General features: G+C 47.2%; 2 protein-coding genes across 4 annotated transcripts in view; both read left to right on the top strand.

Annotated features, from left to right (window-relative positions):
* The window catches only part of Ndf (Nucleosome-destabilizing factor), a 111,878-nt gene that overhangs the window by 81,278 nt on the left and 9,364 nt on the right, over positions 1–21,236 (top strand). For both annotated transcript variants that reach the window (XM_077662602.1, XM_077662603.1), the window contains 3 exons: positions 12,601–12,702; positions 13,872–14,034; positions 19,043–19,222. In XM_077662602.1, coding sequence (XP_077518728.1) covers positions 12,601–12,702; positions 13,872–14,034; positions 19,043–19,222 — 445 coding nt within the window. The remainder of the gene's footprint in view (positions 1–12,600; positions 12,703–13,871; positions 14,035–19,042; positions 19,223–21,236) is intronic.
* On the top strand, positions 3–7,930 carry LOC144128843 (uncharacterized). 2 transcript variants are annotated; one of them, XM_077662605.1, is made up of 6 exons: positions 3–3,450; positions 3,962–4,067; positions 4,193–4,434; positions 6,754–6,837; positions 6,916–7,149; positions 7,265–7,930. In XM_077662605.1, the coding sequence occupies exons 3-6, from the start codon at positions 4,368–4,370 to the stop codon at positions 7,300–7,302; spliced, it is 423 nt and encodes a 140-aa protein (XP_077518731.1). In that variant the 5' UTR covers positions 3–3,450; positions 3,962–4,067; positions 4,193–4,367; the 3' UTR covers positions 7,303–7,930. The 2 variants fall into 2 exon arrangements, with proteins under 2 accessions (XP_077518731.1, XP_077518730.1); XM_077662604.1 differs by lacking the exons at positions 3–3,450; positions 3,962–4,067; positions 4,193–4,434 and adding an exon at positions 5,180–5,413.

The following is a 21,236-nucleotide window of genomic DNA, read 5'->3' on the forward strand; positions in this document are numbered from 1 at the left end:
TGAATTCTCGTGTTCAGTGTGTGTAAATTTTCTAGCCTAGGAACTCACAAACTGTTTCGTGCAAAAAGAAAGTTGACATCTTTTTAAACTTGCTAGGACAGCAGCCTCTAAAGTTACATTTGATTTGTCCCATTGGTACATAACAGTGGACAGGTTATACAGTCATTCACAACCATTTTCACTGTAATGAACAGCATACTAGAAATGCATACTGTGGCTGTGTATTACTACTAAAAATGCGGTGAGATAATGGTGTGCAACTACTGTTCTGTAGCTGCATTTTTGGGTATGCGACAAATTGACCAGCCTTGTTAGTGAAAGCAAGTCTGGCACATTTGCACCAAAGATGTTATTTACTCTTATCTGTGCACTGCTCAGTTTGAACATGCCTCTGGACCATTTTGCACCTCTGGCCAGTGGTGCAGGCACATAACTGTGGACTGTGGCACTTCCATAGGAATTTAGAGGCTGTTAGGGTCAAAGGTGGCTTGGTGCAAACTTGTTCCGCATTTTTGTTTGGAATATACCTGAGCGCTCTCAAAACTAAACATCGTTTCTTGAAGCAGGAGCAGAGAAAACCACAGAGTTTCTTACTATTAACTAGAGGGAAAGCTGGCGGAGCTGCACCTGAGCCACCATGGGCGCTCAAAGCATCATGGGGCGATGAGCTACTTGGTGCGAGGCAGTCTGTTTTCTTCAGGAACAGAAAGTGGTGTTACTGAGATGTTTCGTTCCGTCCACAACGCAGACGACTTTGGCGCAAATATAGTGCGCAAAAGCCATAGTAGCGAAAATGCAACAGCAAACGGCACCAATAAAAGGTTTTTGGTTTCCGAAATGCCATTAAAAAACCTCTTAAAATGTTAGAGACAAAAATTTTTTCAAAACATTTCTTTTAAAAAAACGCCTGTTAAACACAAAATATTGGCTTTTGTTGTCTGCAATACTTGGCCAATAGGAGAGCAAGCCATCGATTATTTTGGGCAAACTTTATATTTATACATGCTTTTGTGCTCGTTTGTTGCAATTTGTAGACAGGATATTGAATGCTAGGGCATTCCTGATCATCTAACAACGTTTGTTTTTTCATTATTTTTTGGCCAAAAGTAGTGGTCCTGCAGTCTGTAGCTCTCCGCCCCATGATGCTTAGAGCGCCTATGGTGGCTCAGGTGGTCTTGAAGAAGCTCCATGCATACTCCCATAGGCGGGCGCCAGCTTTCCCTCTAGTTAATAGTAAGGAACTCTATGCAAAAAGCTACATGTGTTTAGCATTTAAGCGTGAGCTTACTGCTTAGAGCCTGAGTCCAAGACTTAGTATATATCTTGTAACCTGCATTTTCTCCCATGCCTCGCATAATTCCTCATGTTTCACAGTGGAGTGGGAATGCTTGTGCAATGATGTATCTGTCCTATTATCCAGCAAACAGTACCCTAAAGAAGCGCTCATTTACCGCTCTTGATTCTCTCCTTAGACTTACATGTAAAACTTAAAAAGATGCTGTTTGATGTACTCACTTACGTGCAAGGCTCTTTGCTTAAAGGGGGGTCGGTTTGAGGTTGGCTATAAAATGGTTTCATTGAGTAGAGTATAGACCACTGAGAGTTCATGCTATGTACGAGGCCTCAGAAGCGAGCGGATAATTTTCAATACATTTTTAAAAATCCCCGCTTTCGCACCTCGCGGCGACCAGCGGTGGCGGGCTTTCGAGCGAAATCTGGCAGACAACGTCAGGAGCCGGGGGTTCTCATTGGTTCGCCATGCCAACGTGACCAAATGCCAGACCCCGTAATTACCGAAATAAAAACGCTAGATACTTTAAATTTTTGCTTTTTCGGAAACGTTTCTCATCTAAGAAAGGAAAGTAGTCGTTTATATGCATGTTTATGCCGTTATTGTGTGTGCAGCATCAAAAATTAGTACTGCACTTCCGGTTTTCAATACTGTCGTCTGCTTGTAGCATGTGTGTCACTCTGCCGGTGCCGCTGTTGAATCGGGAACTATACCCAACGTGTTTCCAACGTGTTAGAAGGGGACGCACTACGGTCGCCTAATATAGACATGAAAAGTACGCTCGCTAACAGACGTAGTAGAATTCGGAATTTTAGAAGCGGTGCTAATGCTAACGTTCCAGCCTTTTCGGTCGCGACCTCCGTCGCATGCGCGATCAGAATGGATGGGCCGTGCTGCGTTGTCGGTTGCAAAGCTAGGGACCGGCAAGGTGTTACCATTCGGCACACTCTGCCGAAAGATGAAGGCACGCAAGCTGTCTGGCTCCAGCGCATCGGACTCTCCCAGTTGGACGAGCGCAAGAGCCCCCGTGTCTGTGGTCGCCATTTCTCGCCTTACGACTACTGCTACAACCCAGAGTTCGTGCAGTGAACAGGTGTGAATGTGAAGAAGCTGAGGCTGAAGCCGAGAGCTCTGCTGACGTTATTTCTTCCAACGACGAAAGTAAGTATTCCTGTGTGCAAAACTGCAATGCGGCACTCTAATAATTAACGTATGATGTAGTGCGTGAGTCACAACTCCAGCACCATATATATATAAACTGGCTAGCGGACAGGTGAAATGCTCATGGCACTATACTAAACGTGCGTGTGCCCGTTGTGCGATTTCCGTGCAGGATCACCTGTGCCGTAAATACGTGTACATGCATGATTTGGCCGCAGGCCTCGCGACAGCAAAAACATTTCAGTCATTCCCAAGGAAGTGGGGTACCGCAAAAAAAGAAATGTGATAATGGCATTCAAAGCCTTCCTCACCATGCATTTTGTTTCGAAGGAAAATGCGCGTATAGCCTGCCAGTTATGGGAGAATTTTTCTGTCCGCAAAAATTTCATGAGTGCATAAACATGCCGGCCATCGTAAGAAGGTCGGGAAAAGTAATGCTATAAAGACAGGTCCCCACTCAAAAGCGCTATAACAATTAAGCAGATACTGAAAACAGCTGGGCTACTATTTTTGCATTTGTTTACCTTTTTAATTATCAGTTCATTGAATAAACTTTCAAATGAAATAGATTTCTCTTTCTGGCACTAATTGATAACTTCATTTTCAGTATTCAGTGAACAGAAAAGGCTTCCTTATATAGCACTGTGCAAAATAGAGCAAGTTATTTACTTAAGGAACAAGTAACTTTGCATGTTCTTCATAATATAAACAAAATGAACAACACTGCATAAAAAGGAAAATTTCTTCTTGCATATGAGTGCTGGTTCACCTTGAGTGTTCTTGATATTGTTTTTATCATTCCCTGCAGTTTGTTTACTACATAAGAAAAATGAGGTAGCTCAGCCTTGTTTAATATACAGGTCATAGAGTATAAAAATTATGTGCTTCCTTATGATGTTGTAAGACCCCCAATTTGGTTTCAGCGTCAAGTTCCACCACAGGCTGTGGTAGAAAACAGTGAAGCCACTGGAGCATCTACCAGCCAGCTTAAAACTGCAGTAAGTTGTAGCCCAAGTTGGCTGCCGCATGACACTTGTCTTGGTTCTTTTATAAGCTAGGAACTGTTATCAGTTAATGTGCAACAGCTCCACTTGTTAGCATTATTATGACATAACACGTGCCTTACACACAACCAATGTAATCTTTTCAATGCTGCTGTGCTATGGACAGTCGTTTCATGGCATAAGGGAAAATAAGGGTAGTCCCACTGACACGATGCCCACAAGGCACACCATTCTGACTCTCTGTTCACAATTGTGGTCTTTTGCTTCCTGCACATTGCCGACAACGGCATATACCGAGCAGATGATTTTCACAAAAGTTAGCTGTACAGCTCACAGCGCTGCTTGTTTGTGGCTGTTAAGAATTTCAGCTAAAGTGAGGCCTTCCTTCGCTCTGCAAGAGCATCAGCATGCATAAGAAAATGGTAGGAGTACTGCTATACACACGAGACTAGTGAGCACGCCATAAGTTCACAACTTTCAGATAACTGCATCTGCCTTTTTTTAGGAGCCACTTCGTAACTGTACGTGCTCTGCAATAAGGAACACGGTGGGAACACAGACCACAGAGCAGTGGCCTGATGTGCCTAGCACACCGCTGCGACAATCTTCTGGTAAGTAGGATGCACTCCGCAACATGGTAGTGGCTTCCAGCCTGAAAAGGCTGGAAACCACTACTAGTCAGGTAATAAGTGCACTATTCAGGTAATAAGTGCAGAAAATTGCTGCAACTACACAGGTAAACTTCAGCATCAAAGCTCTTGTTGCGGCCAGGACCCAGACCGAGCCACTTGCAATGCTGCCTGCCCCGCTGTCGCCCATACCACCCGGCTTCAGAGCGCAGGGTGCGTCAACGCCACAGAAACAAGAGGCAGCGAGTGTGGTGTCGGAGACAGTGGACAGTTTTGATTGGGATGGAGGTGTACAGCCAGCTGCAGAGCACATCACATACATGCCATCATTTGATACAAGTTTCGGCAGGTATGTGAAGCTTATGATTAATACTGTAACACCTACACCAGCAACTGCTCCGGTCACAGCAACTTTATGGTCACTGTTCGGTAGATCATCCTGAGAGGGTGTGATTAATTCTTGCCCTTAATGAACAAATTTTGATGCACGCAAAATGCAGAAGGCATTCACATGCCGAACGATGCGAGAGCATATTTAAGAGCTTCAATTCATTGCAATAATTTAAAGCCCTCAACTATGGTGCCTTTTTCTTTCCCGTTTTTCACTCCTTCCCTCATACTCAATGAGTGGTATCCGTTCAAAGTGATACAGGAACCGCGCTTTCCTTTTTGCTCATTGCTAATTTATGTGGCCGTGTGCTGAAGTGCACTGTGAAATAAGGTATATGCAGTGTTAGACGGTAGGGTGGCATGTCAATTACTTCAATAGGTGTTGAAGTCTTAATATTCTCAGCGTTAGCGCCAAACGGGCCTATGAAACGTGGAAACATTCATTTTGCATTGTAGGAGTGCACTTGTGAAAACAAGGGCAGCTCAGTGAAAGTTCAAACCTTTTGTAATGGCAAGTAAAAAAATGTATGGTGAGGGCATGGCAATTCGAATGCAGTGGCATGCTGTTTATTTTCCGTTCACATGAAGATGCACCTGTTCAAAGTGAACGAAAGCTCATTGTATTTGAGAGGTGCCTGCGAGAGCTAGTGGGCACCTGCCACACCTGCTGCCATCCCTGCCGCAGTCACTTCAGTGTGGAGGGCACACTGCTCACAGTGCAGGCTGTGTGTGCACTAGGCCATAGTTACACCTGGAAGAGCCAGCCACATGTGGGTGATAAGGCAGCTGGCAGCCTTCTACTGGCTGCGGCGATACTGTTCTCCGGATGCCCGGTGGCTGCATCACTGCATTGTTTGAGGTCCATCAATGTGCAAACCATCTGCGAGAGAACATTCTACAATTATCAGCGGGCCTACTTGCTGTCCGCTGTAAAGAAGGTAATGGCTGCATGCTGTGCAAAGCTCTGTGCGACTTTATAGCCCGGCACAAGCAGCAGTTTCATCAGAGAAAGAAAACATACAAAAACAATAAATGAGTCAGTAATGATGCAGGCCTAGTTCATTTGTTGTCTGGAAGGAATATGATGCAAGTAGTATCGTAAAGCTCTAAGGATGCATGACTGTGTATAGGTGCAAGTGAGGCTTCACATAAACAGGTTCTATTTAGCTTTTAAAATTAATATGGCAGACCATTTTTCCAATCAAAATAAGCATTGAAGCTGGCACTATGAACCTTGGCTTGTGGGTGTCAGATTCTGATGCTGTACAATGTTTTGACATTTGAAATGTCCTGCTTTCATTGTTGCATCAATGCAAAAACATATTTTCTTTGCAGGATTTAATGATTCACAATTTGGCACTGAATTTAGAAAAAAGAAATTATATCTTACAGCTGCCTTTTCAAGCATTATTTACCAGCATATAGCCATGACTAAGGCCCCTAACTTTCTGCTGTAGAAAATTAAAAATTCTTCTGAGAACAAAGAATAGCGATCTTCTACGGGAGGTATGAAATAATGCTGCGGAATACATACTACAGTGTGAATTGTTTTTAAGCTTTTCATGGTAGCTAAAGTAACCTTCGTCATGAGGCTTGAGAGCAGCTTTTTGCCGGCCTTGGGGCAAAGGACTATGCGCAAGTGCAGAAAAGGCGGCTATGGATGAAGAAAGAAGGTAGTGTGGGTCGCTGCGAAAGAGAAAGCACTAAATGAGTTGAGCAGAGTAGGAGAAGAAAGGGCAAACAGGTGCAGGACTGGGCAGCTTTCAAAACCGAGTAGCGGTAGCAAGGCAGTGATGTCCACTGCTGCCGCATCAGCAGCGGCTACATGTCTTAAATGTATCGCAGGCCTCACTTCCTTCTATTGTGGCATGTGAATCTTGGGAATCGCCTCTTTAGTAGCATGCCATCTGCATTTTGACATCACAAGGTCACTCGACCTAAAATGTAACGGGCGGACGCGAGTATGAACCATTAAAGGCTCTCGCCGCTTTTACTACTATGAATTCATTCATTTGAGCCTGGCTGTGGTTTCTCGCCACTGCTCAAAGGCCTTTTAAATCTCACCACAGTCCTTTGCTCCTCTGTTCATTCAATGCCATTACAGCTGCCCATGTAGCAGCGTTCAATAGGCCTTTGAGTTGATACACCATCAGTTAAGGGGTTTCAAAATGGCACTCTGACCGGGATATGCATAAGTCCTGATGTTGTGCTGCTTCTGCAGACAAATATTTTTATCAGCAATTACAGTGCTTTGCTTGTTATTGTTTTCTATTTTCAGACAGACATCCCGGTGTCATGCGTTTCTGCCGGACGGAGAAGCCAGGCATCAAGCATTGGTTTGATGTGTGGCATGTTGCTAAAGGTAATTTAGGCACCATGTTGTTAGTGCAGTAGGGCCAGGATATGCTTTGCAAGCAGGGTAACTTTATCTTCATTCTAGGCCTCAAGAAAAAGCTCCAGGCATGCTGCCGCATACACACATTTCTTGAGGGATGGATTGTGAGCATTATTGACCACCTCTACTGGGTGGCTGCTATGGGCCGAGGAGATGGGGACCTCGTGGTCAGCATGTGGAACAGCTTGCTGAATGTCTGCAACAAGCACAATGGCCATGAGGGACCCTACCAAAAATGCATACATGGCCCTCTTGAAAAACGCCTGTGGATGAAGCAAAGTAAGTGCTGGTGCCGAATGCCGTTACTTTAATACTTAGTCAGTGTTGAATTTTAGGCTCCGGTAATGATATTAAAGCAGCGCTTTAATATCCCTTTAATAACCTTTTCTTCCAGACTCAAAAAGGCCTTCCAAGAGCTACAGAAAATTGTGAGCTCCCCTTTGTTGCTGCGTGACATCCGTCAGCTGTCTCCTGACGTGCAAACGTTTTCGTTAGAGTCGTTCCACAGCCTGCTTATACAGTTCGCTCCCAAGACAAATGCCTTCTCGGAGGAAGGGATGCAAGCAAGGTACCTGCGCACTTTGACCTGTGGCATGCAAGCAGATGAGATGACCATTTCATCCAGGACTCAGCTGGCTGTGGTGTACTACAATGAGAACTCTACGAAAGTGCAAGCGGAGACAGCTGACGGTGAACGTTGGTGGAAGGTGAAAACATCCAAGGCTAGAAGGGGTCACAATGTCTGTCCGGTAAAAGAGGAGACAACATACAGTAAGCAAGCAATTGTTTATCATTCAGTGGAAACACACATGCTGAATCATCAGCAACTTGACGCCGATTGCACAAACTTGGATAGATACTTCGTCTAATACCGCTGTTGTGTACTCAAACAACATCTAATTTGGTGTTTTTCTCCGCAGGCTATGTTGACAACGTCTTGCTGAATGTTGTCGAAAGTTGCGAGGGCTCCTCCTACAAGGAAAGCTTTCTGAGCAATGAGCCACCAACTCTACACCACATGACAAGCCACTACAACAGGCCCGAAAAACAAGACCTTATTTCTGCCAGACATTCCAGATTATCAAAAACACTACCAGACCCACTCTCACTGCCTGCCCTACCATCGGCGTCATCATCGTGAGCAACACCTCTGAGCACAACGTTGGCAGTCTGGACCACAGAGAAAGCACTCGACCATTTAATATCTTGGCACCATTTACCCTGCCCTGTGTTTGGACACTACATAGACTGTATCACTGCCATCTTGCTGGTTTCGCACTCCTATGCCTGTGTGCCAAGCTACCCCCCTCTCTTCAAGTACAGTATGCTTTTGTGGAAGGTGATCCATATTTATTGGAGGTCCCGGCAGCCGCGGCTGGTGAGCCGGCGAAGCGGGCTGTCGACGTTGCTGGCCAGGCCGGTTGCCGAATCTGTTCTGTTCTGCGCGAGCCAGGTCGCGCTCCCAGCTTCATCTTTATCAGCGCTGCTGGCCATGCCAGCACCGCTACAGGTGCTCCTTCCCTAGTGCGATGCGCGATGAAAGAAAAAGAAAAACGGTATCTACAAGTTTCTTCATGCCAGTGAAGTTCGTGATGGCCGTCGGGCAGGAGAAACGAGCTCGGGCTGACGAGCCTGGATGCTTCGCAAAGGGTGGAGGGAGCCAAAAGATGAGAATGATGACGGAATGAACAGGCAGGAAAAATCGAGGAATTGGAGGCGAGCTAGGTGTGCTTCAGTCATAAGGTCTACTGGTGGGGCCGCCAGTTGGGTTGATGTTGACCGGGAAATGTCCATACAGGAAATGCAGCCACGTGGGGATTTGCAGGAGGGATGGGGTGTTCGCTGGCTTAGTCGGTGCAGATGAAGGTATGGCGTGCGGAAGCCACATCTGTAGAAATGAATACGATGCCTTGGCTGCTGGCAACAGCGAAATGACGGCGCACGACACTGGGCTGGAGATCTGCTGCGTAGGGCTCAGGCTGCCATTTAGGGAAGTGGTCGACGGGGTGGACCGGCTGTCTGCAAAAGCGAGCCCACTGTGGCATTGGGACCGCTTGCCGGGAACAGAGGGCCTTTCCAACAGAGGGCCTCCTAGCTTCATCAGTGCCGCTGGTGATGCCAGCCCCACTACACCTTCAATGATTCCAGCTGCGCAGAGTAAAGCAGTCCAGTGTGTATCAAGCCCAGCGCATCCTCCTTTTCAGCTGACCTGTGCTGTTTTATCCTTAGCTGTGCTAACACTGAGAACCTTTTCCCCTGGAGCCATCAGCCCCCACTATACGCTCACTACAACTGACTGTGGGGTCCGACGTCCCAAAGAAACTGGGACTATTGTGAAATCTAGAATGGGAATAAGTGCACTGTTTTGGAATTGTTTGTTTTTATTTTGTTTTTTGCGTGCTTGATTTATCGCATTGTATTGCCTTTTTCGTTTTGCAAGTTATTTTGTAACCAAGAGTTTATTTTTGTTATTATTTGTTATTGTTTTTTCATTTCTGCAGTAACCTGACTAAACGTTTTTCATGTGTGTATACAATTTATCCCTGTCCTGCAAAAGCCTCCACTATGAGGCTAGCAGTATGTTGTAAATAAATAGAATAAAATGAGAAAGGGCCGCGGATAAATTTCTGCCAACTAGGGTTCCTTAACATGCACTGACATTGCACAGTTCATGGGCGTTTGCATTTTACCTGCATCAATATGTGGCCAACAAAGTCAGGATCGAACCCGCATACTCAAGTCAGCAGCCGAGTGGCATAACCATTGAGTCGCCAGAAAGGCTGGAGATGTTCTTTCCTCACTTGATATGCAGAGGAAGGTTCGAATGTTTACAATATTGTCAAGGCTAAGTTTGAAGCCCATTTTATGCCACATGTCATGTGAATGTGGTCTACGAAAGGGCAAAATGCAATATGAGGAAGAAAGCCCAGCAAGCCAGTCGAGGCTTTCATTGGCAGATACATGCAGACACACATACAGAAGACCGAGTGAGTAACTGCAGGTTGATGCTAAGCTCACCCGGCAGGGTGCTATCATTTTGTAGTGTGTCCCACTGCTGGGCAACCTACGAATGTACTGAAGCCCTTCATCTGCTCACTTTAGCACCATTTCCAGCTGCATCCTGAGCGGCCTGTTTTGGAAGCTGGTGTGTGGTACTTAGCTGGCCTCCAGCAGTGGCGACACTAAGAGTGATGAAGAATCTTAATGGTATCCATGACTAGGCACAAGATGATGTGATATTCAACGGGACAATAAATAAGGTAGTTTCCTAGAATACAAGTTAAAAATTGAAGTGCACAATACCACTTTTCTGTAAGCAGCGCACACCACCAAAACTGCAGAAAAAACTGCATTCCTGTTCTTGCCCATTGTAGACCATAGTAAACTGGTGAGCGCCACAGTGGCGCAGTGGTTATGGCGCTCGGCTGCTGGCCCGAAAGACGCGGGTTCGATCCCGGCCGCGGTGGTCGTATTTCGATGGAGGCAAAATTCTAGAGGCCCGTGTACTGTGCGATGTCAGTGCACGTTAAAGAACCCCAGGAGGTCGAAATTTCTGAAGCTTTTCACTATGGCGTCCCTCATATATATAGCCTGAGTCTCTTTGGGATGTTAAACCCCCATAAACCAGTAAACTGGCATGACGACCAATATAAGAACCCTATCTACTGCAGAAGTGGTTCAGGTAAAAATAAATATTTAGTGGCAGACGGAACTTGCAATGCACAAATGATGATGACACAAACGAAGGAGGAATGATGAGAGCTGATGTAAAAAAAAAAAAACCGAGATGCCTACTGTGTCCTATCCTAATAAAAACTGACAGCTGCCATACGTCTCTTTACTGCACCCATCGAAAGCAGCCCAGTTGCTGCTACCCTTTGACCATTCGTGTCCTCATGACATCCAAAATCTACTCAATGTTGTCCCAGCAGGCACAAGTTGCACTTTGTGCTGCATGTTGTGATCCTACTACATTGGTGAGAAAAAAATGTGGCGCATGCACGATACTGCCTGCACAGATAAAGCCATGCACAAAACATTAAATGCATAAAGCACGTGTATCTGTAGGCCCTAGAAGGGCCTATATAAACTTGTTGCTGCCTCGCCGAAGCAATGCCTCTTGTCAACAGTATCAAAACAGTGAACGACAGACATGAGCCGACGGCGGCACTAAGCAGCAGATAGACAGTAATATGCAGTTAATGGAAAATGTGAACATCATGGCATTAGTGGACCATTACCTGCGCTATTGAGCAGGGTGCCGAAAGCCCACGTAGCTGGCTGAGGGAAATTCCCTCCGAATCCTGCACACAACGCAGGCTGGCAGCACCACACGGTTGGCTCTCCCGAGCGTCCCCCGTGTCCAATGGGTGAATGCCCGGTACGCAAGGAACCGATTAGCTGTGAAACAATCAAGGGTTATTGTGAACATATAACTGTGTTTCAGTTGTAAGACACTTTTGGGTTACCTGTGCAGCTCCTCGTCCTCTTCCAGGTGGAGGCCGTTCTCCCGCATCGCCCAATACACCACCCTGAGAACCTCGGGGGGTGCAGCATACGCTCTGGAATGCGTGATGCTGTGTCACGCACCCTTCCTCGCACTCCGCAACTACGCCAGAACGTCGCGGCAGCAAACTTGCTCCAGGGGTGTCGGCATTACACCGCAGAAGCCGCAACTGCACCTGCGTTAGCCCTGAATGTTTATGGGCAGAACATAGTTCGATGGGCGACAGCTCAAAATATTGATGAAAGCAAGCACTCACGCTAGCTATTTTTTACGATTTTGTATGACTTACAGAACTTGTACTACTAAGAATATGTCGACGATCATTACCAGATGCATCACTTACCCGCCAACAGCATCGCCACTGCCGTCGTCGGGAGGGTCCGGTGAACCCGCTGACGAATCACTTTCGTCGTCGGTGAAATTCAACGCCGGGTTTTCAAACGGCGTATTCTTGTATGGCTCAAAGCCCATCTCGGCACTCATCTGTATCGAGCGTTTCTCGAGATCGGGGTCCATAACGGTGACAAATAAGCAAATCTCATCAATGGCAGACGATGCGATGATGCGCCAGGCGTGAGCGAGAGAGCGTGGGTACCGGAAGTAAACAATGGTTACGTATTCATAGGCGGAGCGTCGCGCCAGCTTGTATTCTTTATTTTTTTATGGCTCCCTTTGGCGTATGAGTTGAGAGGGAAAAGGCGGATTGGGTCATTTTTAATCACCTGTATCTCTAGTGTTGCGCAAGCTACGTTGAAAATTTTTGCGGGAGAATGATGGGCGGTTCAGTGTTCTGGCTTTTCTTACCCTCGGTACAAGCCCCTTTCTGGGTCCCCTTAATTTCCTGCTGAATTGACATAGAAAACTTGTCACATGTGCCAATTAGCTACCACATATGCCTACTCTCTCTTTCCCTTGAAGTGGAGGTCTCACTTAAGGTTGGAAACTAAGTGTTGGAAACACATCCTGAGATTTTTGCGAAAGCTACATTTGAGAACACATGCTTTTAAAGGCTGTTAACTCACACAGCACATTCTGTAATCTGTATGATGCAAGTAAGTTCAGCATGCTTTTGCCTCTAGGCTCTCTCTCTCCCCCTCCTTTTTTTTTTTTTTTAAGAAAGGCTATGTCTCTAAACAGCATATTTTTCACACTATTGATTGCAGATTGGGTCAGGTGAAGTGCAGCTTCTGTAGCACTGCACGTCTCGTTCGTTGAACTTTCAGATGGTGTTTGGAAACTGTGGCGTCTTGCAAGAAATTCGGGATAACAAGGGGTACGTGGAGATGACGTCCATAGACCCTGACACATCGCAAGACATATCGGAGGTAAGCACTAGGTGACATTGCTTCCGTCCATATCTGGTGTTGCAAGTGTCTCTTTGATCGCTGTATTGCATGCTATTCACTAACCGCATACAAATTCTGAACATAAGTTTTAAAGTAGGGTTTAGATTTCTGATCCAAGCTTACATAGTTCGTTATAGCATGATGGGTGCGCACACAGGGAGTTTTTAGGTGCTTTGCATTTGTGAGGCCAACCCTTGGCATGTTCCTGGTAGAAGACCACCATGCTGCATCGCCTCAGTAGAGATGCCCAGAAAAAGAAATGCAACCATGTAGGGAGTCGAGCCACAGAACTCGTGGGTGGGTACCAACCACAAGCAGGTGGCATCATTCTGTGCCGCTCATGTTTGTTGTGATCAGCACAGACACCCTTTCTTTTGTCGCCATGCTGTGTGACTGCGACTGGATCAAGAGGTGAATGAATACATGCAGCTTTTTTCCACGGCGGCAGCATTTCAGTCCACATTTTAATGCATAGGTCGCATTTGGCAGCAAAGTGGGGTAAGAGCGAGGGCCCTTATTGCCCATTCCACAGTTTTCTTGATATGTGCAGCTCCTGGCCACCCTGTAGATGCAGCTAAGCGTATGCAAATCTTTGCATCATAAAGAAGACGCTCTGCTTTTATTTGCTGTGCACTGCTCAAAGCATTATTAATTAAGCTCTAAGTCTAGTCATTGTTACCACTTTTGGGTGTATGAAGCATGGGCCCTTTTACATATCTGCATTTCATCAACCATTGGCTTTTCTCGTAATATCTCTAAGATGGTGTTTTTTTTTTTTTAAGAGTTCATGGCATATGCTGTCTATTCAGCCAAGGAGAGTGGCCTACCCCTGAATGACTGTCACCAGCCAATGGCTTGCTTTTGAGGGGAATGTGATAAGTTAGGTAAATTTTTAATAAGGTCATGGCACAATCCTTGAGATGATGGCTCAGCTAGCAAGCACCTCTATCTAGACAGTTTGAAGCCAGGCAAGGTAGTGGCAGGAAAATTGGAGGAGACAAGCTCCATAAAGTTGTAATGCATCTCTGTTTGAATCTGAATAAACGCAATAATTTGGACAATACCATTCCTACAGTCTTCGACTTTTTGCCACTGGCATTACACTTGTTTAGTGAAACGGGGCTTTCTGCTCGTACTTTTATTCCCAGGCCATCATGCTTAGGGGCGGCCGGTACTTGGAAGCACCTGTATCAGGTTCGAAAAAACCTGCAGAAGATGGCACACTCATCATCCTTGGAGCTGGGGATCGGTCACTTTTCAACGACTGTGCAAGCTGCTTTGAAGCCATCGGCAGGCATGCATTCTACTTGGGTCAGTTACTGTTCCCTATTAAGTGTACACTGCAAATGATTGTAGAAAACTGCGCAGGCTGTGTAATCACTTTCCTCACCAAAGTTTGGACAGCCAGAGCATTTTCCTGATTGGGAGTGGTTTTGGTAATGCAGCTACAGTTGCCTCTTGTGCCACTCTTGCCAAAACAAAAGCTTAATCATTGCAGCTCTGTCCTAATACAGGAGCACTTGTTCACACTTATTTTCGTGCTGAAGAAGGGGTGGGGTAGGGGGAATTAACGCTGAATAGGCCATCTTCAGATTCTAGAAAGGGTGTTCTTGTCGTAGAGGGCTTGACCTCTGTTCTACTAGTCACAGTTTTCTGCTTCTGCTGTCATGTACAAGTGATAATCATTAGAAAAAAATGCAAATTCAGCCACAAAAAAAAAACATGGTAAGGTTTTCTGCAATGTGTATTGCTGCCCTTTCAGCTACCATGCAATGTTGCCATTGCAAGTCAAGTACCTACAAAAGTTTTCTGAACACTGAAATCGTCGAAAACCTGTATTTTATCGCTGCTTAGAGGTGCAGGAAAATGCAAAGCACACCCTTCAGTTCATGGCTTTGTGCTTAGACTGCCCAGCAGTTAAGCATTGTTATAGTTCTTGTGGGCGCCCTTACATTTTCTGTAGCAAAAGGTGCTATATCATTGTCTTTGCAGGATGTGTTGATTTTTGTCTAGCAATGAAACAGGCATTTTCTTGCGAGAAAATTTGATTTATAATCTTCCTTCCAGTCAATTCAAACTCGCAGTGACCATACTGAAAAGGAAAGGTTGCCACCGCTTTGAAGTGAATGTAAATTTAGCATAGCTTCTGAGATCCATGCCCAGAAATCAATGTCCATACACATTTCACATGCAAAATTTTCATGTAATAGCAACGCCTGTATTTTGTTTTTGTTCTTTTCTAGCTTGTTAAAGCTTCTTTTTCGGTGAGGGTATGCCCTTTGTGATTACAATGTGGTACCCTCTTGATGCAGGCCATCTTCTGCTGTCGAACCCGGTTATAATGAACAGCATGATTTTCCAGAATTTGTTCGCTATAGCAAATATTTTGCTCTATCCAAACCCAGTTTTAACGAATTTCAGCATCCAGTTCGTTATACAGGATATTGTGAAGTCGAGCAAAAATGCGCTAACGAAAGTTAGCGCATTTATTTATTATTGCACAGCAATCTGCACTTACTTGCAGTAGGCGGTGGTCTTGTTTTGCACAGAGCGCCTAATAACATCAGCGTGAATTACATTCTCAACGCGCAATAAAATGTCAAGTCTGCTTCCCTGTATCTCGGCACAGTAGCGGCGCAGCACGTCTGCTGCGGTAAGTGCTTCATGAAAAGTAGGGCGAGGGCGTTCGTCTTCCGGCGGTGGCGGCGGCTCTTCCTCCTTGCCACCGGACTCCAGCACATCAGCAACGATTTCTGCATCCAGTGGGCTTGCCGGCACCGATACCTAATCACCAATCTTCGCAAAATCTTCTAAGCAGACATCTTGGGGCACAGTGTCAGGAACGCGGGCAAGTTCTTCCCAAAGAGCGGCAGTGTCGCCATTATCTTCAGCTGCACTCGCGGCTTCGGCAGCCGCCTGGCACAGTCCAGAATGCCGAAAACAGTTCACGCGACAAGCGTTTTCTTTTCTCCGCGCTCGACGCAGCAAAGAATATTCACTTTGGCGCAAAGCGGGCAGAGCTTGCCACTGCTTCATAGCCATCTTCGAAGTACACCAAAGCCAGGAGGTACGGGGACGCAGCAACGGCCGGAATCAACAGCACCAGCACATACGACGCACGAGGAGCAACCAAACCAACTGGAAGACTAAACGTCAACAAAGAAAACATGAGGGATAAAAAAGAGGAGGAGAGCGGTAGGCGAGGTGTGCAGCCAAAGTCACATTACCCTCTTGCTCTTTTCTACTGGCTATTTTTTTATGACGCTGTTCTGTCCGGTGTCACGATAGGCCTGGAGATGCATGCAGGTAACTTGATCACGTGGTGAGCAGTCGCCGAATAGGAGCGCTGCACAGCAACAGGGCGAAGCCGGCAAAGGCGACAGGGGCTGCTCGACTGGTTCGTTGCTTCCCCCTCCACTCTCTGTGCGCTCTGTTGGTAGCACGTTGGTTAGTAGACTTGTTTTTTTTTCCCAAGCTGCGCCGCAGCACCGGGGCAGGGAGCAGGTGGGTGCAGGCGCAATCCGCCTTTTTCACGACGCAACTGTGCATGCGCCCATCCCCTGGCGGCGGTGTCGCGAAACATATTGGAAGGGTCGCTCGAGACCGGCTTTGGAAGTGTAAACATACCCTATGCGGGGTGCGTTGCTGCAGCCGTCGGGCGTTCAGCGCGACGCATTTGGCGATACCTACGAAATGTGTTGCATACGGCAGCAATGCCCAATATGTAAAGGGAAGTAAACTCTGATTTTTTCGCTTTCCGAGCGCTTCCCGGGACAGCCTTCGACGCGAAGCGTGGATAAAAGCAGTTCGCCGGCTCGACGATTGTGCCGCCCTTGGGCACCGTCAAGCACGTCAAGACTGTGCGGGAATCACTTTGTGACAGGTACGGACGAGGTACTGTGTTTAAATGCGTGTGCAGTCGATCACGAAGTGTTTTATTCATGGGCAGGAAGGCCTCGAATGTCACCGCGGCACCCAGACTTCGTTCTGGCGCTTTTTGCTTTCTCAAGCAAGAAGGCCGAATGGGAAAGTGCTGTGAGCCGCTTTCAACGCGCGATGGTGCGGACAACGAAAAAGAAGCTACGAGAGCATTCACGCATGGTGCTAAAATTTTGTCATAATCTCCTATGGAAATTTCCTTGTTTATGCCACTACACCCTGGCCAATCCCCCCGTGTGGGTATGTGCCATGTATTAAGAGGCAGAAGAAGGTGCGTTATGCGTGTGTTCGAATCATATCCATGATGAAGAGCTCTGCGTGGTATCGCCGGAATGGATTAATGTGCGCCTCTCGCGCTCGTCTTTATGGACGCGCATGCTTGTTTAACCTATGCAGCGGTGTGTTGTGGGAAAATACAGTGAAATGCTAGCAGAGCTGCTTTGTTGCGAGTACGCTTGTGCTTTTATAGCTCGTGTAGCTATTCGGCAGCGCTTGAGCACAACGATTGCTTGTGGAAACTGTTGTCCCCAGTCGTTTTCTGTACTACGGCGTGCACGATGTAGTATCCACCTTTCATGAATGGCAGGCATATACAGCGGAAAACGACAACCTCACTGTTCTGGGATGTTTCATTGAACATTATGTTCCGAATGTAGCCTTCATCTCTGAAGCGGCGGCCCTTGCTAGCTGGTGTTCGCATCGCATGCCGGATGATCGGAGATACTGAAGAATTTGCTCTTCGGTGGGCACTACAGCCTGCCTCGGACTTCGCACCAAGCCATCAGTCAAGCCTAGAAATCCTCCAGGTACCAGGTGCTGCCCAGGACACGCCATCGTTGATAGATTCCAACAAAACGTGCTCCGCAGCGGCACTCAGTCCGGCCGGGTTGGGCGCGTAGTACCCTACCAGTGAGCTTCCAGCGTTGTACGCGAGGTGGCAGCACAGGAAAATGAAAAAGGCGGATTGAGGCACCCCGGGAGCCGGCACGCGGTGCCCATGGGTGATCGTCGACCACGCGCTCACTTCGCTATATACAATCTACAGTTCATTACAGAAAGTACATTTCACATGAATAATGCTAAGACAGTTTTGAGTGTTCGTTATAAAGCATAATTTGCTCTACCCAAGTTCGTCATACAGTCGCCGACCGATATTTCGGACTCGAAGGAACCTGAAAAATGGTCCAAATAATCGAACAATTCGAAAAATCTGCGAAGTATAAAAAAATCACTTTGTTGAGATAAAATCGATTTAGAAAAGTCCCTGATTTTACCTTGCGGAAAAATTTATCTTGCTGGCGACGATATGCGCCTGTATTTGCGCCAAAGTTGTGCTTTCACTGTACATGCTAGACAGCAAGGTCACGGCGTTTAGCTGAATACTTCCCATGCTTCTTTGATGGACCCGGCGGCACAGGCGGGGCCATGTTGTCCACAACCCGAGTGTGCACCACACTGCTCGTCAAACGCACGCAAAGACAAGGCACATTTCGTTCAAAACAGTGGAACATCCGGACGCAATTGCAAGACGGCAAGCTATGTAACTTCGTGAAGACGGCGCGCCACTCGGTCGACGTGGTCGGAGAAATCAAAGTGATGAAATGGTGAATGACGAACGTATGTGACCCGCAGCGGTGGCTCAGTGGTTAGGGAGTCGGCTACTGATCCGGAGTACCCAGGTTCGAACCTAACGGCGGTGGCCACGTTTCGATGGAGGTGAAATGCAAAGGCGCCCGTGTGCTGCAGCATGTTAGTGGGCATTAAAGAACCCCAGGTGGCCGAAACTATTCCGGAGACCTCCACTACGGCACCTCTCTCTTCTCTCACTCCCTCCTTTATTCCTTCCCTTAAGGTGGTTACTGCGCCATTTCCTTCCCCCAAAAACCAATTTTCCAATTTTCAACGTATGAGACAAGCGATAACTGCCCGCGACAACGTTAGCGACAAAACCAAGCTGCCGACAATGACAATCCGACTGCCACCTTGAAGTGTCAGGGATCGCAGGGACGGACCCCTACTGGCAAAAATGAGGTACCAAGAGTATGTCAAGCCAATCCAACTGCAGAGTAAATCCACCTTAATCCAAGATGACGCCTTTTGCGCCGGTGAAAAGCCAATAAGATGGCCGATTTTGGCCCACAGGCGACTTAAATTAGTCTGAAAAATCTAACTTTCAGACTTTTAGAGTCCGGAATATCCGTTGCGAATATGTATGCGCTTCTATGGGGTGACTGACGGTGCCTCACCAAAGTCCGAAATATCCTGCAAGTCTGAATTATTGGAGTCCGAATTACCCGTCGGCTGCTGTAACCGGGTTTGGCTGCATGTCCTGATGTTCCTTTATGCTCACTCCTTGCTTGTTTGTCGTTACACTGTGCAGGGGAGGTGGGCAACGGCGCCAAGATGAGCCTCATCCTCAACATGCTTCTGGGCACAACATTAGCGGGGCTGGCCGAAGCCATGGCTCTCTGTGATCGTGCTGAGCTGTCTCAGAAGGACCTGCTGGAGATTCTCGAGCTGGGCGACCTCAACTCGGCAGTCATCAGCCAGAAGGGCCAAGGTGAGGGCGCCACCGTAACTCTTCATATGGTGCAGCATTGTAATGCTATGGTCAGCATGTTGCATACAGTACCCTGGGGGAGCTTCTCTCTTAAAGGGCCGTTCTTTTTCTTAAAGGGCTGTTGACCACCCTCTGGTCGAAAATTTTTTCTACCTGTGGTAACGAGGCATCGTCCCCGGATGGACAGCCGCAAATTTTGAAAAGACTCATTAATAGCCTAGTTACAGCCATCGCAATCAGGCTACTTCGCAATGCTCCTCTCCTTCCGTTCCCTCCCCGAGAATTTTCTCTCGCGTGCCTCGTCGAGTAGGCTCCGAAAGGGAAATTCACCCTTCCTCCTCGGTTGTTAGCCGGAGGCGTGGTGTCTGGTGGAATATTTCACATCTATATCATGGCCCCACCTTGAAAAGAATTCGTTTCTTTGTTTTTCCTGTCCCGGATATTTTATGGCGGAGGTGGGTGGTAGGGCAGGGGGGTTCTTCTCCGGCCTGTGTTCGTCCCCCCCTTCTCCACCGTCATTGCGCATTGCTTGGCACGTGTGCCTTGGCGGCCTTGCTCTGCTGTGCTCACAGTTGTGTTTCTGCACTCTGCGCCTTGGATGTTATCTGAGGCTGCTTTGCCTAGGAGACATTTCTGCCTAGGATCGTGGTTCGACTCCATTCGCTACATGCGCATTCAACGCCGAAACAGCGTCGTTGCATTTTCTCTGCACACTGAGCGATCGAGAGACGCGATCGGCTCGACCACCTCAACATGTTAGCGAGCGCATCCTTTCATATATCTGTTTGTTTTTGTCAGTGACATACCCAGTTGGCGAGTTTCCTTTTCATGACCTTCTTTTTGTGTGCGTATATGTGTGTAAGAGAGGCCTTCCTGCTGTTTTATGACCGGGGGGGTGGGAGTCGCTTTTTTTCGAAACACACGGTGAAGCGCGGACCCGGGAACCGTCCAGTATTTCTTGGAATTGCACATTTGCACTTCTCCGTGGGTGTTTATGTGTTCTGTACGTTTGCGTCTTTTCTCTGATTCTAAACTTTCTGTCTTTCAACGGAGCCGAGAAAAACCAAGGCAGTGGCAGTGTTGACAAAATGGACCAGCGAGAAGCAGTGTGTGTGCGGAGCGGCCGAGTGTGCGAGAAAGGGAAAGGCTCTATGACACACGACACGGCACACGCACCGAACACGGTGAAGCATACATGAACTGGCATGAGTAACTAAAAACCTTCGGGGGGGGGATGTTGTATGCGTGTGCGTAAACGGAAGGCGCTACGGAAAGCGTGCGAGCAACGAGCAGACGACACGACGAACTGGCTACGCCCACCCTTCGCCCGTCAGTCAAAACGACGCACCAATCGAATGCCTTTCGCGAGGGTCTTCGAGATGACGTCAACTTGAAGGCTCGGGAGCCAGAGTAGAGATAAGGAGGTTGGCTTCTCGAAGGAAAGAGCGGACAGGCTTTGATTTGAATTTGTACTGCTTTTCGGGGCGCGCATGGCTCTAGTATTTTGCAGAGGTTATCTTCGATGCTTCAGCTATGCACTGGGCTTGTTTGTCTAAAATGCCCAGACCCCTGGTCAGTGGCCCTTTAAAGACAACATAGGGTGGAAGCTTCCTTCCATCAGCAGTGATGTGCACCTTTGATGTTTGGCACCAGTAGTACTCATGGAGACACTTTTGGCCCGTTTGGCTTCCACTGTGCAATTTTCAGGTGCATCAAACCAGACAGGGGTCTGATCAGCATTGCCTATCTATGAGAGGTCGTACTCATGCTCCCTCTGAAGTGCATTGACAAAGTGATGAAACTTCATTATTTGGTCCTCGTATTCGGCTGGCAGCTTCTGGCACGTCATCCGACGGCAGATGGAGAGTTGGGGCCGTTTCATAAAACATTAAAGCCATCGACTGGCTTTGAAGTCCTCAGGTCGAATGTTCATGTGCTGAGCGATAGCGATTGCTTTTATGTGGATCATTTCCTTAGACACTGGAACTGTGTCGTAAAGGCAAAGTGTGAAAGC

This window comes from Amblyomma americanum, chromosome 4 (assembly GCF_052857255.1).
Source record: "Amblyomma americanum isolate KBUSLIRL-KWMA chromosome 4, ASM5285725v1, whole genome shotgun sequence".
In the NCBI taxonomy this organism is placed as follows: domain Eukaryota; kingdom Metazoa; phylum Arthropoda; class Arachnida; order Ixodida; family Ixodidae; genus Amblyomma; species Amblyomma americanum.